This window comes from Enhydra lutris, unplaced genomic scaffold (assembly GCF_002288905.1).
Source record: "Enhydra lutris kenyoni isolate GAN:26980312 unplaced genomic scaffold, ASM228890v2 scaffoldscaffold6, whole genome shotgun sequence".
Taxonomy (NCBI): Eukaryota; Metazoa; Chordata; class Mammalia; order Carnivora; family Mustelidae; genus Enhydra; species Enhydra lutris.
In genome coordinates this window covers 34003517-34019241 of record NW_019154090.1, presented here as the reverse complement: position 1 = coordinate 34019241, position 15725 = coordinate 34003517, and the positions used below count along the sequence as shown (strand labels likewise).

At 38.0% G+C, this 15725-nt stretch overlaps 1 protein-coding gene across 1 annotated transcript in view; it reads right to left on the bottom strand.

The window, feature by feature from the left end:
• Window positions 1-15725, bottom strand: part of LOC111141432 (phospholipase C beta 1) — a 671787-nt gene that overhangs the window by 190938 nt on the left and 465124 nt on the right. Inside the window, exons 8-9 of the mRNA XM_022493977.1 lie at window positions 11138-11238; window positions 9704-9870 (exon numbers count right to left, since the gene is read on the bottom strand). Coding sequence (XP_022349685.1) covers window positions 9704-9870; window positions 11138-11238 — 268 coding nt within the window. The remainder of the gene's footprint in view (window positions 1-9703; window positions 9871-11137; window positions 11239-15725) is intronic.

The following is a 15725-nucleotide window of genomic DNA, read 5'->3' as shown; positions in this document are numbered from 1 at the left end:
TTCTAAGGGCAAGGACCAAAACTTACTTTCATTTATATCTCTTCCATTGTTTAGCATAAAGGCCAGCCCAGAACATGTGCTCGCTTATGCTTCTGGATGAGCTCCTTATAGAATATTATCTCTTAGTGCTTTAAATGTCTCAGCATTCCTGAAATACAGCTCGACTGTCACTTTCCTCTTTGAAAGCCTTTCTTTCTTAAAGCAATTCCCAGACTCCCCAGAACCTCAATAAATAAAACTTCCCCTTCCCTCCAAGCTTCCTTCACACTCAAAGGACACTTAACAGGCACTGACTAAATGAATGGAGATGTATTATATTCTATCTTGTATTATAGCTCTTTGTATATGTCATCTCCCCTCCAAGTTAGAGTCTCCTTAAGAGAGACTTTATCTTGATTTCGTTCCACTTCCTTGTAGTTCTTAAGTCATCTGGGCAATATATGTTTGTTAGATTAAAATGTCCACGTAGGGGCACCTGGGTGGCTCAGTGGGTTAAAGCCTCTGTCTTCAGCTCAGGTCATGATCCCAGGGTCCTGGGATCGAGCCCCAAATCGGGCTCTCTGCTCAGCGGGGAGCCTGCTTCCTCTTCTCTCTCTGCCTACTTGTGATCTCTGTCTGTCAAATAAATAATACATAAAATCTTTAAAAAAAAAAATGTCGATGTAATTAAGTCAAGTATGTGTTAGAATAAAGAAGAGTTCAGTGAGCACCAGGTACCTTGGAGAAGTTCTTTGAGATGTGGAAGGGGCTGGAAGTGTCAGAGGGTTAAGGCTTCCTAAAAGCATCCTCAGTGACTATGTTTGGGAAACTTCTCGAATTCATTCCCAGACTAAACGCCAATTATGCACATGGATAATTCATTTGTTTTACAACCAACAAAATTATTGGCCCTTCTCAGCTTCCTGACATTATTTCACCCATTGCTGTGGCACATTTTCATTTCATTTTAGCTGGTAAGTGTGAGGGTAAATGGTCCACATCTCACTTCCTCTGGGTTCCTTGTAGACACACTTTGTTTTCCCTGGAGTTGGTTCACTCTGCATTTGATGTCTTTCACTCCCACTGACTTAGTACAAGATAAACTATTAACAGTAGTAGACTATGGGTAATGCAGATGTTGGGAGCCAAATGTGTGCGACCTTGTTGCCTTTCTCCAGAACAGTGTAACCTGGCCAGGCTATTCCTTTTAACTGAGCCATAGTCCCCTGGTGAGAAGAGGGAAGGTGTCATAGTCAGCAACTGGTGGTGCTATGTTCTAATAGGAGGTTACATCTGGGGGAAAGGAGCTATTATCTGCTGTGTCCCAACAGCTCTCACATGAAATGGCAAAGCACCTGGGGAAGAAACAGTTGGCTGAAGGAAAGAGGGTTTAACAAAATCCAGCAGTCTGGGGTAGACTAGGCTATGAAGCTCACATCCCCACACCTTGGAACTGGCATTCGAGTTACTCTTTTACTATTTAGAGTTTTCCTGACTGGTTGTTTTCTGAACAAAGGCCACTTCAGCTGTGAATGGACGTGGCTGTGACTTTCTGGCTAGAGCTGTGTTTCTCGGCAGACACTGACATCACTGAAAGAAAAGTCTGGAGGAAAAAATCCCAGGGTTCATGGGCCAGATATATGCCTCTCCTCAATCCTCTGCCTCCTGGGAAAAGAGGAAATGCAATCAAGGAAGGGAAAAGGGAAGCAAGTTACCATGTCAACTAATGAACAATGGACTCTTAATGGCTATCTTGAAACAATTTTTTTTTTTCATTTTAGCCAGTCTGAAATACAGAGAAGTCTATGAACATAGGAAACACAGAGTCAAGAGGAGCTTGGAATATACTCACAGATGATAATGTCATTCTCCTCTGACCTTCAACAGGGGCTAGAAAGTCAATATGTGGAGTTTAAATGGAATCCTAGTCAATAAAATACTAAAGTGGCTTTCCAGCCACTTTCCCAGTGTAGTAACTTAATTAAAGCATGAAAAGAACTGGCTACGTCACCCAGTTTGCATCTGCCTTTGTCTTTTGGAAGAAAATCTCTCTCGTTTGAGTTGATTCTGTATATTCATTTCCATTCTTTTATTTATTTATTTATTTTTGGTACCGCTACCTGGGTAATCTCTATAAGAATACTTAAATGGATGCCATCTTAACTGTGAGGCAGATCTTGAAACCAGTCAATACGTCCTCTGGATGAGTGGTTTTTAAACCGAGCATCCTGAATCTCCTGGGGTTTTGGCGGAAGGACCTGCCAAGAATGAGGTGAATGGGGGAGCCAGCTCCATGCCTCTCTTCAACCAAAGGGCTTTGAAAGGTTTTCCCTACACATTGGCCTTTCCTGTGAGACTTTCTTAGAAGAAACAAACACAAGTAAAATAGGTTCTATCAAAGACAGGTTTTGTGGGGGTGTCCACTGCTCACTTCTAAATAGCTGACTTATATCTCTTTTCTCAGGAAGTCCTGATGGAGGGCCCCAAGTGGGGTCTGGAGTAGGAGGGAGGACTCTGTACTGGGGCCCAGAAAATATGGTCCCAGTCTCAATACTGTCACTTCCTTAGCTGCCTTTCCTAAGAGTTTGGGCTAAATTGTTAGAAGAGAGGAGAGCCCATGAATTGAGGCCACCAGCCAGGCCTTTGTGAATGGTAACAACAAAGACATTTATGTTACAGATCAGAAGGGATGAGCTATGGGAACTGCCTTTTTCCATGTTTTTTTTCTCTCAGTGCTCATTTCTGATTTTGCTAGGGTTATTTATGAAAAGTGCTTATCTTTGAGTTCTTCTAAAAGTAGGTTTTGAGATAAGGATTTGAGTGCCAGTAATTTGTTTGGGAGGCAAACCCAGGAAATAACAGTAAAGGAGTACAAAAATGAGAAAAGAAGGAAAGGCGGCCTAGTAAAGTTACTGTTGTGGGCAACTCTAGGGAAAGTTCTAGCTTGTAGTGGAGCTGTTGACTGTATTGGAACAATGAATGCCGAGAGACGTGGGAAGAGCACCTAGGTCTGTTAGTGTGGGTATTATCCCATTTTACAGATGAGGAAACTGAAGCTCATGCAAGTCAAGTCCTTTGCCAGAGATTAACCAGCCTAACCATTAACACTTTTCCTCTTCCTTTAATTATGGCTTGTTTGATCTCTCAAGGATAAACAGCAGACATTAATAAAAATAATCATGTTTTTAGTAACTTCTACTTCCTAACCACAAATGGTGCTGGGAAAATAATGATTTTTAAAAAATCTACTGGGAAGGGGACACGTGGGTGGCTCAGTGGGTTAAAGCCTCTGTCTTCAGCTCAGGTCATGATCCCAGGGTCCTGGAATAGAGCCCTGCGTAGGGCTCTCTGCTCAGCAGGGAGCCTGCTTCCCCCTCTCTCTCTGCCTGCCTCTCTGCCTACTTGTGATCTCTGTCTGTCAAATAAATAAATAAAAAATCTTAAAGAAAGAAAAATCTACCAGGAAAATTAAGTGATGAAGTAAGTAGTAAAATTCCAGCATAAATCTTCACCTCTTTAACTATAATTCTATCTTAATAAAAATATATATAAAAGAGTTGACTGAGTCAGAAATGAACATTTGTGCACACATAGGACTGGGCATATTTTTTTTTCAGTCTCCATCATCAGATGATTCTAATTTCCTATCACTGGCAATAAGTTAAATAAGTCACTCAGCCAAGAGATAGCAACATTCAGGAATGCCTCTGCTCAGCGCCGTGAATCAGAATTCCAGATCTGTACGTGGTCTGAAATAATTTGGCATAAATACCAATGACCACTTTCATCAGTTCAAGTCAAAAAGGTCTTGCGGGCAGCAAGAAATACATGCAACCTTCCTATCATGAGCAACTTAATTTACCCAGCAGCTCTCTCAGGGAATTTTCTTTAAAAAATGAGAAGAGGAGTAGGTGGGACGGGTCAAAGAGGTTAAATGGCTTCCTAAAGTGAAATAAACAGTATGGATGAATTATTGATTTCTGACCCAGGTTTAGTGGAATCAGCTGTTTTTATCTGCCTGGGGAGGCGATCTTGCTCCTGGGAAGCACATCTGGACTGAATTTCAGGGGCCCACATCCCTGCCGCTGTCAGTCCAAACCATGTGGTTTAAGTAGTGGCCTCCTCATTGGCTCAAGGGAGAGTCATGTGACGACCTAAGTCTGTCCAATTATTACATTCTATTCTCCAGGCCACAGAGATCCTCCTTCAGCAGTGACCTTGTGTGACTTAAGCCAGGCTGGGGTTTCTGGTACTTTTGATGGAAATATGAGTAAAAGTAATCTCAGTATTAGAGTTGCTGGTGGCTTTCTTGTTAATTTAGGAGAGTCTGCCCAAGCCAGTCTATTGCACATGGTACAGAGAAAATGACTGCAGATGTAGAAAGACAATTCTTGATGATATCATTTGAGCCCCTGGATCCAGTCAGGCCTGAAGTCATTAAAACCTCGCAGTGTAAACCCTGACAGAGTTGTTGTTTTTAAATTTTATTTTTTGTAGTGCAAGTGCTTGACTTAAGGTTTGATGGCTGAGGCATCCAATTCAAAAAGGCATCCACTTCAAAGACAATTATCTTGAATAAACCCATTGCCAGCCACATGACTATTAGGAAGCCAGGCCTCTTCCACATGCCGAGACTCCTTTGATTTAGAAAGTTTGGTTTAACTTCAGTAACTGGCCATTTGGGTCACTTGTCTTCTCTCTTCCTGCCCTTATGTTTTTATGTTTCACCAATAAAGAGTGAGCCCTTGGAACCCTAGGCATACGGGCACGCTTTCTTTCACTCTCTTTCTCTCCCTACAAGTGACCGCCATGTGTGGTCCCAGATGTGCTGAGTATTTTCCAGGTCTTATAAATAATAAGCACCTTTTTCTCCCCAAGTTACATGGTGGTTGTTGATGAAGGGCGTCCTACAGTCATAATAAGAACCATAAGGGTCAGTATAACAACATTGGTTATTTTTTTTTAAGACTTTTTATTTATTTATTTGACACACAGACAGAGAGATCACAAGTAGGCAGAGAAACAGGCTGAGAGGGGGGTGGGGAAGCAGGCTCCCCGCTGAGCAGAGAGCCTGATGCGGGGCTCGATCCCAGGACCCTGAGATTGTGACCTGAGCAGAGGCTTAAACCACTGAGCCACCCAGGTGCCCCGACAACATTGGTTTTTGATAAGCTGAGATCAACACAAAACAATCCTTGACTTTTTGCTCATATGCACCAATAATAAATTTCTTTCTGTGCTGCAGTTTAAGTTTCTGTCATTTTTCTACTGTAGGGGTTCCACCTAATACTACAGGTTGGAAGAGTGTCAAGCCCCGTATTGCCTCTAGCACACTCTGGGTGCATCTTGCCATTGACAATAATGACATAATATAGTTCAATTGTGTAAGTATTTAAAATAAGTATCTGGAAAATACAATACGTTTTTTCTGGTACTGATGTTACCATTAGCGTAGGTCTGTTTAAAGCAAAAATGCTTGCTCTACCTCAACTTCTATTTGCTTTGCTTAAAACCAAATCAATTTGCTACTGTATTTTGAGTTCATTTCAATTATTTAACTATTAATTCAGGCAGTACTGATCAAATACTAAAAGAGATGATATGGTTTCATCTTGACGATTTAATTGCAATAAAACAAGGGAACTTTTGTACAACGTATTATAAAAATTTAAGAGAAAGAACTGATTAAAAACAGGAATGTAGCTAGAAACATCTGTTAATATCATAATCTGCTATATTAATTCAATTGCTTAACAAATACTCATAAACACCTGCTCTTCACAGAAAAACAAAAATGTGATCAGACTCAATGTTTTCTCCGGGTTTGGTTTTTTAAAATGAATTTTGGCCTTCCTTTACAGACATAACAGTTCAATTGTAATCTGTAGTCTGTTACCTGGGGTATCAATTTCTTCTTTTCATGCTAATTTTACTCATTGCCTTCCTTCTAAAAGGTGTAAGTGAGTAAAGAAACCAAACAAACTCCCTTTGGGAAACATTAGTTTTCAAACTGACATTCAGGACCCTTTGTTTGGAAGAGGCTGGGGTCATTGTGTATTCCTGTGTTAAACATGGTTTAGCATTACGCATTTTGTTCCAGTGCAAACAACACTACGGACCAAGGCATTTTGCAATGTGTGATTTTTCAATCATAAAAATTAACCAAACTCCCTTGAGAACAGTATTTTCTGCAAGAAGTTGAAATTCTTCTTTGTGGAGCCCGAACATATGCACATTTGGCCTTACACTGTTCAGAAACCCTGTGATTGTTTATCACCAATACAGACGTCTTCAAAAACAAGAATTCCAGCGTGGAAATGGGGCCAACCTGCCAATGACAACAGGCCCACAAGGCATCAAAGTCTATTTTCCCTTCTGTTTTTTCATTTCACACATCTATGTTTAGTCGACTAACCTATGGTCAGTTTAAGCATTTTGATGTTTGGTCATATTAAAAAATTTTCACTTAATTTTAGATTACCTCCTATGTAAGAATTATGTGCAGTGCATATGAAAACTAAACATTAGCATATGGCAACTTTGTGTAAAGTTTGTTTGTTTAACACCTACTTTAAAAAAATAAGTTTCTTCATATCAGAGAATATAGTTATATTGTTACATATATACATTAAGGATGCATCTTAGTCTTAGCAATTTATAACAAATACAGGCAATATGGAAGTATCTTTTTCAGAAAACTGAAATTGAATTCGTGGGTCAATATAACCAATGCTTATGCACATTTGAGGAACTAGTCAAAATGAAAGTAGCAGAAAAATTATAATGTAATATACTGATTTCCATCTTCTTATAATTTATTCTAAGTATATTTATTATTATAAGTATAATACAATGTAAGTATACAACGTAAGTATATTATGTTGTAATATACTTAATATATACTACTAATATCCTACTTATTTTCTTTTGTGTTTATTCATCAAAAAGTATTAACTAGTTGACTGAAAGTTAAAAATTCTTTTCTCAAAGATCATCTTAGTATGAATATTAGATAAGTCATTTGACCTCAAATTTTAGTTTGTTTCTCTTTACAAAATGATAATATATATTTTGAAAGTCATATAATGGGACATCTGGGTGGCTCAGGGGGTTAAGCCTTTGCCTTCTGCTCGGGTCATGATCTCAGGGTCCTGGGCTCGAGCCCCACATTGGGCTCTCTGCTCAGCAGGGAGCCTGCTTCCCCCACTCTCTCTCTGCCTACTTGTGATCTCTCTCTCTCTGTCAAATAAATAAATAAAATCTTCAAAAAATTTTTTTTAAAAAATGAAAGTCATATAATGAATGAAGGCTAATTTCCTTGTAAATCTGTATGAGTCATCATATTGAAAATAAACAATACTTTCTTAAATTCCACTTTGTTTGATTTTACTTGTAGCTATGTTATAAATAATGAAGATATGAAAGAGAGTTTTTGGAAAAATCCTAAAGTCAAATATCAAATGTGAAAAGCAAAATCAAATTTAAAAATTGATTTTCTTCTTTGTATAAAAAATATTATTAAAACTCATAATTACTAGCAAATTGAGCTTTTAACTCAGCAATTTCTTAGTCCTACAAAGAAAGATTTCAAAATCGTTCTCCTTTTGACGATGAAATAACACTCAACACAATAAAACAATTTTCTCAAGTATCTTTGCTCACATAAACAGACCCAAAGCAGCAAACAAAATGACTCTCATGTTTATTTTCTTTCAAGAGTTTTTGAGTTAAGAAATGAAATCTGTGATTTAAAAAAAAAAAATCACACCAGGGCTAACATGGAGGCTTATCATCAGTTTCATATTAAGTTGTGGAAAAACAAATGAAACTGGTATTTTAAATGTACCTGAAATTTGTGTGCCTGCTGTAATTATGAAATTCGTACCTAGTGTATCTCTAAGATGGCACTAAATAAACTCACAAATGCTAAGAGATATCATCTTAATTTTCCATTAGAGGCAACATGGGTTCTGCCAGGGTTATAGAATGTTATAATAACTGTCACAGATTTCTCTCTTTGTATTCTCTACTGCCTGCATTTGGTCAGAGTATGGCGGATGGAGGCATCATACGCTGGCTGAGGAATGGATTGTTCATAGTGTGGTGTGAGAAGGGGAGGAAGCGGCAAAGTTTAGGCTCTGAAGTGCCTCACTGGTTTCACAAAAGCTATTTGTTTCCTTTGTGCCATGGGCTGTTTCCGGAGGTCTTGTTGGATTTGTTATATCATCGTGTTAGTTACGTTTGGTGAAGTTCAGATTTCAAGTTGTGCCAGTGAAATCTGCAAGGAGTTACTCCCTGCATAATGCTAAGGAGAAATGCCATCTCTGTGGCGCTGGGGATGGAAGGGTGTCAGGATAGGTAGGTTCAAGGGGGTGTGGGCCTAGTGATGCCAACATACACTGTTGAGTCATCCGTTTCCTTTGACGGGCCTCACCTCCATGGCAGGGATAAGGATGATGATAACAACAAAGGCAAAGTGCTTGACCATGAAAATGAACAAAAGCCAAAAAAATTTCATCTGTGAGTTCCCAACTAAAAGCATGTAGGATAAAGTTAATGGTAATATTTTACTTTTATACTTAATACATTCATTTTTGTTTTCATTTAGAGGACTAATTCCAGAATAAATACAATGGGTTAAAAGGCATTTTAATCTACTCCTATGATAACCATACTTATTAATGATGATGAGCTTGCTAGAATTATTTGTTACTTATGACCTGCCTTCATATTAACATGCAATTTATCTTTCTTAATAATTGGTTAATTGCACTTTATTTTCCTCCCTGTGGAATAGCTAGGCAATTTATAATAACATCAGTGATAACACGCTAGTTTTCTCAATGAAGATATGTCAGTCCAGGTGAGACGTGGTCTTAGTGGTAAAAGGAAGCTAAAGAGCTGATTTAGGGATGTGATGCCACGTGTAATTGGAAACTCCCAGCAAGTAAATCATCATGATCTTATTTTGGCAATTTATTTCTCCAGAATCAAAAAAACATGAATTTCTTAACTTCCAGGCAACCGAGAGATTTCTGATACTGATTTTTAGACTAATAATTTTTTCTACAAACACTGACTTTTTTTTTTTACATATAAAAGGCCAAATTTTACATTTTCCCAAGTGAAGAAATTCATCAGTAGTGTAAACTGGAATAAAATAAGGGTTAGCTTTAGAGATTTAGGTTTAGTTTTAGAGATTTAGAGAAAGCTGTGGGTTATTTTACAGAACTTCTAGAAACAGAGCCAAAAAGGCAACCTTTAAATGTTTCTTTTTTTTTAGAGAGAGCGAGAGAATCTCAAGCAGGCTCCACACCCAGCATGGAGCCCAACATGGGGCTCAATCCCACAATCCTGAGTTCATGAGCCAAAATCGAGTCAGATGCTTAATCGACTGAGTCACCCAGGTGTCCCCCGAAAAGCCAACATTTAAGATTTCCTGTATGAGAAATATGTATTCAGTCACTGGGTAAATTTAAGACAAAATGAATGATTAGACACTTAAAAAATATGTTACATGCATATATATACATAACAACAACAACCGCAAAATCACATGCGGAAATCTAATTGAACCACTCGTGATTTAAGACAGAAAGGAAAGCAGGCATACAAATGTGGGAAACAGATCTAACCAATCCTTGATGTTGATACTTACCAGGGGGTGACCCATTCGCAATTAGAAACCACAGCTTCCCTACAGTGTGGGGCAAAGTGGACTGACCTTTCTTGGCGAGACTATTGTTGGGTTCATACTTCTCAATCAATACTTGGACTTGTTCTTGCTTTAAAGGTGGGTAAAGTATTTCATTTAGCCGGGGATCTCGCTGCTTAAGGTTGATAAAGTCCATCATCTGATCAACAGTAAGGTATGGTTTGCTTTTGGCACCACTAAAACCAATTAAAAACCAGAAGTTAGAATACTGGTCCATCGAGTGTCATTCATATATTTGCACTTAACTATAGAGAAACAAAATCCTGCCACCCCTGGTAAGCACATGCTATCTGGACATTCCCATCTGACCTTGAAAACGTGTGTTGCATCATCACAATTGCTGCATTCTATGGGGTGCAAATATCTTTTGCAATCCCTGCCACCAAACCTCAGTGCCCTTGAAGTATACCAGATGTGTAAGAGAATCCACAGTAGGAAAACAGCACATCTTGTGTGTAAAGCTGCACCACTCTCAACTGAACACAGAACATATGGGTTGTTTTTTGAATTATGACACTAACCTTCTGGTTTAGTCATCAAATTCCCACATCCCACCTCATCATTTAGAGATCTATTTATTACTAACTACTTTAAAAAAAAAAAGTAAACAACCTGCATACATTTTTATTTTCATTAAGTTATGCTTTAGCAAAAATCTGTAAGTCTTCAACATAGTGTGGTTCAAGTTTCCCATTTCAACCCTATTGACATCCCAAAGCCAAGTTCAACGGTACAATTATGGCTGATGCTCAAAACATCGTTGATAGCAATGAACATCACAAAGTGAGTATATCCAGTGTCATTCTTAGCACTGTTGGCCTGTCTTCCACATTAAAAAAAAAAAAATCCTTATTTTGTTGATATATTTTGGGTTGATTTTCTGTCACCCTGTGGATTTCAGTGAACTAGGAAAGGTGAATGGCTACTGCCCTGCATTTGCCCTGGTGTTTTGGCTTCTTTTCTTTTCTTTCTTTCTTTCTTTCTTTTTTTTTTTTTTTTTAAGGAATGGCTATATATTTTCTAAAATGAAAACAAATGACTTTCCTCTAGGAGGGTGCTTAGCAATCCAGAATTCTCATTTCACTAATGTATGTCCAAGACGTAACCTGACTGGTTCCCCAGTCAGAGTTCTTTCTGCATCACGTGTCTCCACTGAGCCAAGATGCTCTATTCTAGCTGTAATCTTCAAACTATGCAAAGTCCCCCACGGATACTAAAATACCAATACCCAGCAACAGATCATGGCAAACATTCACTCATTAAAAGCAGTGGTTGCCTCTCTGGGGTAGGAATGTTGATTGTTTCCAAAAAATTACACAGAAGCATTGTTGTCGTACACAGTGCCCGAAGAGTTCTCCCATCTCCCTCCATTGCTTAATACATCCTGCCCGAGCCACCCCAAGCTGAAAAAAAGTGGGTTTGAATGCTATGTTGTTCTCTTACAATTCAGAAAAGATGTTATCAATTTCAGGTCGAGGGCAAAGGTTGTTCAGGAAAACTCTGTACACTTCTGGAGTGAAATCCTCTTGAGGTATTGAATCGTTCTGGGAAATAAAGCAACAGGGTCAGTGAAATGTTTTATTCTTTCCTTATCCTACCCACCCCCTACCCTCTTTTCATGTCTCTCTCTCCCTTCCTCTTTCTCCAGGAGCCCAGGGTAAACATTCAGAAAACATCTATGAGGCCAGCTGTAGAGTTCATTTGGACACTTGCTTTGAAGAATCAAATGTCATCCTTTCAGTTGCTTTTTCATTATAATTTAAACTTCAGTTTTCTGCATCTCAAGGGATGTTAACACAATTTTTAAAGTACGTTTACTAAGTAAGTTAGACCTAGCAAAACCAGGGTCTGTACTGCAGATTTTTGTTAGGTTGCTTTTTTCTTTTTTAGTTTTAATCTTTTAAAAAAATTGTTATAAAATATACACACCATAAAAATGACCATTTTAGCCATTTTTAAGTGTACAGTGGCATGAAGCATATTCACATTGTTTATAGGCTATTTAGCAGATGTTTGAATAATTTTTTTTCAAGAGCAAAGAACCTGGAAACAGACATTTTCAAAATGAAAACATAAATTCCAATTTTGTATCTTTTTTTTTTTTCAAACAATGTTCCTTCCAGTTTAAGTAACCTGATAAATTATAGAACAGTTTTTGTAAGTAGGAGAGCACTAGTCATTATTTCTCACTGATTCCTCTTGGTCTTACTGTTTGGGAAGCAAGTCATTGATATAAAAAGTCATTTCTGGACTTGTTTTTTTTTTAGTTTGGCTGCCATGGAAACCGGAAGCATGTATTCAAGGCTTTGTTAACAGGAAAGACATTCTTCATGCTGTTTTCTTATTTCAGGTATGTGTTTATATAATTATTTTTATGTTCAAGCCCTTAAATGAAAAAAAAAACCCAAAAAACAAAAAAACCAAAATCCCTTCCTTTTACCAAGTGCATATGTTTTGAAATGTACTTTTATAGAAACACCTAAATTTGTTCTCTGAAATTGTACCCTGCCTGCTAATAGATAAGAGAAGTTAGCTCACCACTTGGCAAACAGCAGGAGTCTCATATTTGTGGAACGAATGAATAAAATAATACTTCCTTTACTAAATCCGTTTATGGAGCTGGAAAAAAGTCTACTTTGCAAAACAGAATTTTGAGATAACCAAACAACATGTGTAGCAGTATACACAGAGAGGTCCATTACATATCAGTGGTCCAACGCAGGATCGATATACTTGAGTCTTACTGAACTTTTATTTTTTTCTCTCTTCTTCTGTTAGCTTAAAACCTCTTTCTCCTGCCTTGGGTTTTGTCTTTCTTTCTGGGCTACCATTACATTTCACTGGTGTGGTATTTCAACACTGTAACTATATTGTGCTCCCAGCTGTATGGCTCTGTTTCTTAGTAACATGCAGAACTACACAAGCTAGGACTTGTGTGTTGCTTGTTAATTGCTAGATTTCCAGTGTGACACATAATACGTCCACAATAAATATTTACTAGGTAAATAAATGTACATTATGAGAAAGGTAGAAATTGATAGAACAGAATTCCCATGGGATATCAGATTCAACTGAAGTCATTTATATAAGATTTCATACACATAATTTCATAGAACAGTATGCTTTCCTGAAACTCTAACCATTGTTTATTTGCCAGCTGTGGATTAGGACTTCTTATTAAAGAGGAAAAATTAACGAGATAATCTAAATAAACACGATATTATTTTCATTGCCAGTTAGCTGTTAGCACATAGAAAAGAAACCATTTCAATACAGCTGACTTTCTTTGTCTCTTTTTTCTTTGTCCAACTTGACTGATGAGGATACCCAAAAGCTTTTAAAGTTGATGTAGGAAAACAGAAGAAATATTTTTGGAGACATGAGTAAAAATGAGTATCACTGAAAGCTGAACTGAAAGGGTTTGGGGAGGTATCTGTGGAAAAGCTATTGACAAGTCCTAATTCCTTACATCTTAAACAAGGCTGAAATTCACAAATTTCATTTACATATTTTCTTTTCCTGGATCTCATGATTTGGTGAAGTGGATGGAACAGAGTCATTGTGTTCTATCTGAGCAGGAGGAAGCCCTCAGTCCAGCACTTGGAAGATCATACCCAGTGTTCACTCTTCTCTAATCCTGCCTGACCACACTAACTAAAGGTGGCATATTCTTTTGTGTTCACAATCCACATTTATATATTTTTATTACAGAATCTATCATACAATTTTCCCCATATTTTTTATATTTCTGATTTTCTACTAGACTATGAGTTTTTGAGTGAAGTCACTATCTCTTCTTTAATTCCTTTGTGTCCGAAACATGCCACCAGGCATATAACAGTTACCCAATCAATGTCTGCTGGTGAACCCACGACATAGGACCCAACCTTAGGTCTTTTGCTTGTAGTCTAAGACTTGGCTCACCACATCATGCTTCCAATACAAAACAGATCATCAGTGATTACTTATTGCTATTGTTACCAGAAATTTTTGGAGGGATAATTAAGAAGGGTAATATAGTCTGATTCAGGCCCATTTATTTCAGAAATCGTGAGGTATTGGTAAACTTTAAAAATGACATTGCTTCAATTCCATGCTTGGATACAAAGAATCCCAAAAGGGAAAAGATTCTTTTGAAATTTGATGGCAGTACTGATGGCATTTGTATTTCCAGATTCCATAGATCTAGTTATGACATATCCACATGTTAAATTAAAAATAAGAAAGGGTGGGGCACCTGGGTGGCCCAGTGGTTAAAGCTTCTGCCTTCGGCTCAGGTCATGAACCTGGGGTCAAGGGATTGAGCCCGGCAATGGGCTCTCTGCTCAGTGGGGAGCCTGCCTCCTCCTCTCTCTGCCTGCCTCTCTGCCTACTTGTGATTTCGTCTGTCAAATAAATGAATAAAATCTTTAAAAAAAAAATAAGAAAGAAGGAAAAAAAACCCTACATATATGCAAATGAAAAAATCCTCAGAGGAAAAGAATATTTACTGAGCATTTACTGGGTGCCACACATATGGAACTTATGTTTTTGTTTGATCCCATGTCACCTCTAGGTGGTTGTGACCCTTTTCAGATGCAAACACTAGGGACATGGCTGCTTACAAAGCCTGTCTAAAGTCCCAAGTGTGTGTGTGTGTGTGTGTGTGTGTGTGTGTGTGTGTGTGTGTGTATGGAGCTCCTATGGCTTTGAATGCAGGTTGTTTGATTCCATAACTCACACTGTAATCCAACAAACTAAGTGTTCACATCAACTTATTCTCAATATTTTTGTTCTAAAGCTGTAAGGCAAAAGTTGAGTTAACCATAGAGTACATGATATAATTACAAGTAAATTACTATAATAAAGCAAATTCATAGTGTGGTTTAAAGATAGAATTTTGATATTAGGGATTTTAAGAGTCACAACTACATAAATGATTGTATTTTGGATGTATATTCTGGGTCTGTGGCATAGGAGAAAGGCAACATATTATAGCCTTCCTGGAAAAAGTTTCTTTATGTTTGGTTTATTGTATTCTTCAGTAAAATTTATGGTACTCTTTTTTTTTTTTTAAGACTTTACTTATTTGAGAGAGAGAGAGAAAGCGAGCACAAGCAAGGAGAGACAGAGGGGGAGGGAGAGAATTTCAAGCAGACTCTGTCCTGAGTGGAGCTTGATACAGGGATTGATCTCATGACCCTGAGTTCTTGATCTAAGCAGAAACCAAGAGTCTCACACTTAACCTACTGAGCCATCCTGGTGCCCCCTTTGGTAAATCCAAAACAATCACTGCTTTCCTTGGTATTACATAATAGTTTATAACTACAGTAAGCTTTATCATTTAAAGCAAAAACACTTGACCCTTGAACAATGCAGGGGTTTGGGGGTGTTGACACCCTGCCACAAAGTCAAAAATCCATGTGGAACGTTCGATTCCCCCCAAAACTTTACTAATACTGTTGATTGGGAGCCTTACTTATAACATTAGTAGTCGATTAACACGGATTTTGTATGTTATATATATATTCTATATGGTATTCTTACAATGACATAGCCTAGAGAAAATAAAGTATTATTAAGAAAATCATAAGGAAGAGAAAATACATTTATAATCCTGTACTATATTTACTGAAAAAATCCATATGTAAGTGGACCTGTAGGGTTTAAATCCGTGTTGTTCTGGGGTCAACCGTCCATGTATTTATTCCTATCTTGTTCATTAAAGTGCCAGTGCTATGTGATGACTGTAATACAACCTGAAATGTCACTGAGCTGTTTTCAAGGTCACAAGCCTGAAATCAAGGGGAATTTGGTACAAGTAAACTACTTCCAGTTCTCAGAAAGTTTGTGGGTAAAATGGTAATTTTTCTGGGGCGCCTGGGTGGCTCAGTGGGTTAAAGCCTCTGCTTCAGCTCAGGTCATGATCTCAGGGTCCTGGGATCGAGCCCCATGTTGGGCTTTCTGCTCAGCGGGGAGCCTGCTTCCCCCTCTTTCTCTGCCTGCCTCTCTGCCTACTTGTGATCTCTCTCTGTCAAATAAATAAATAAAA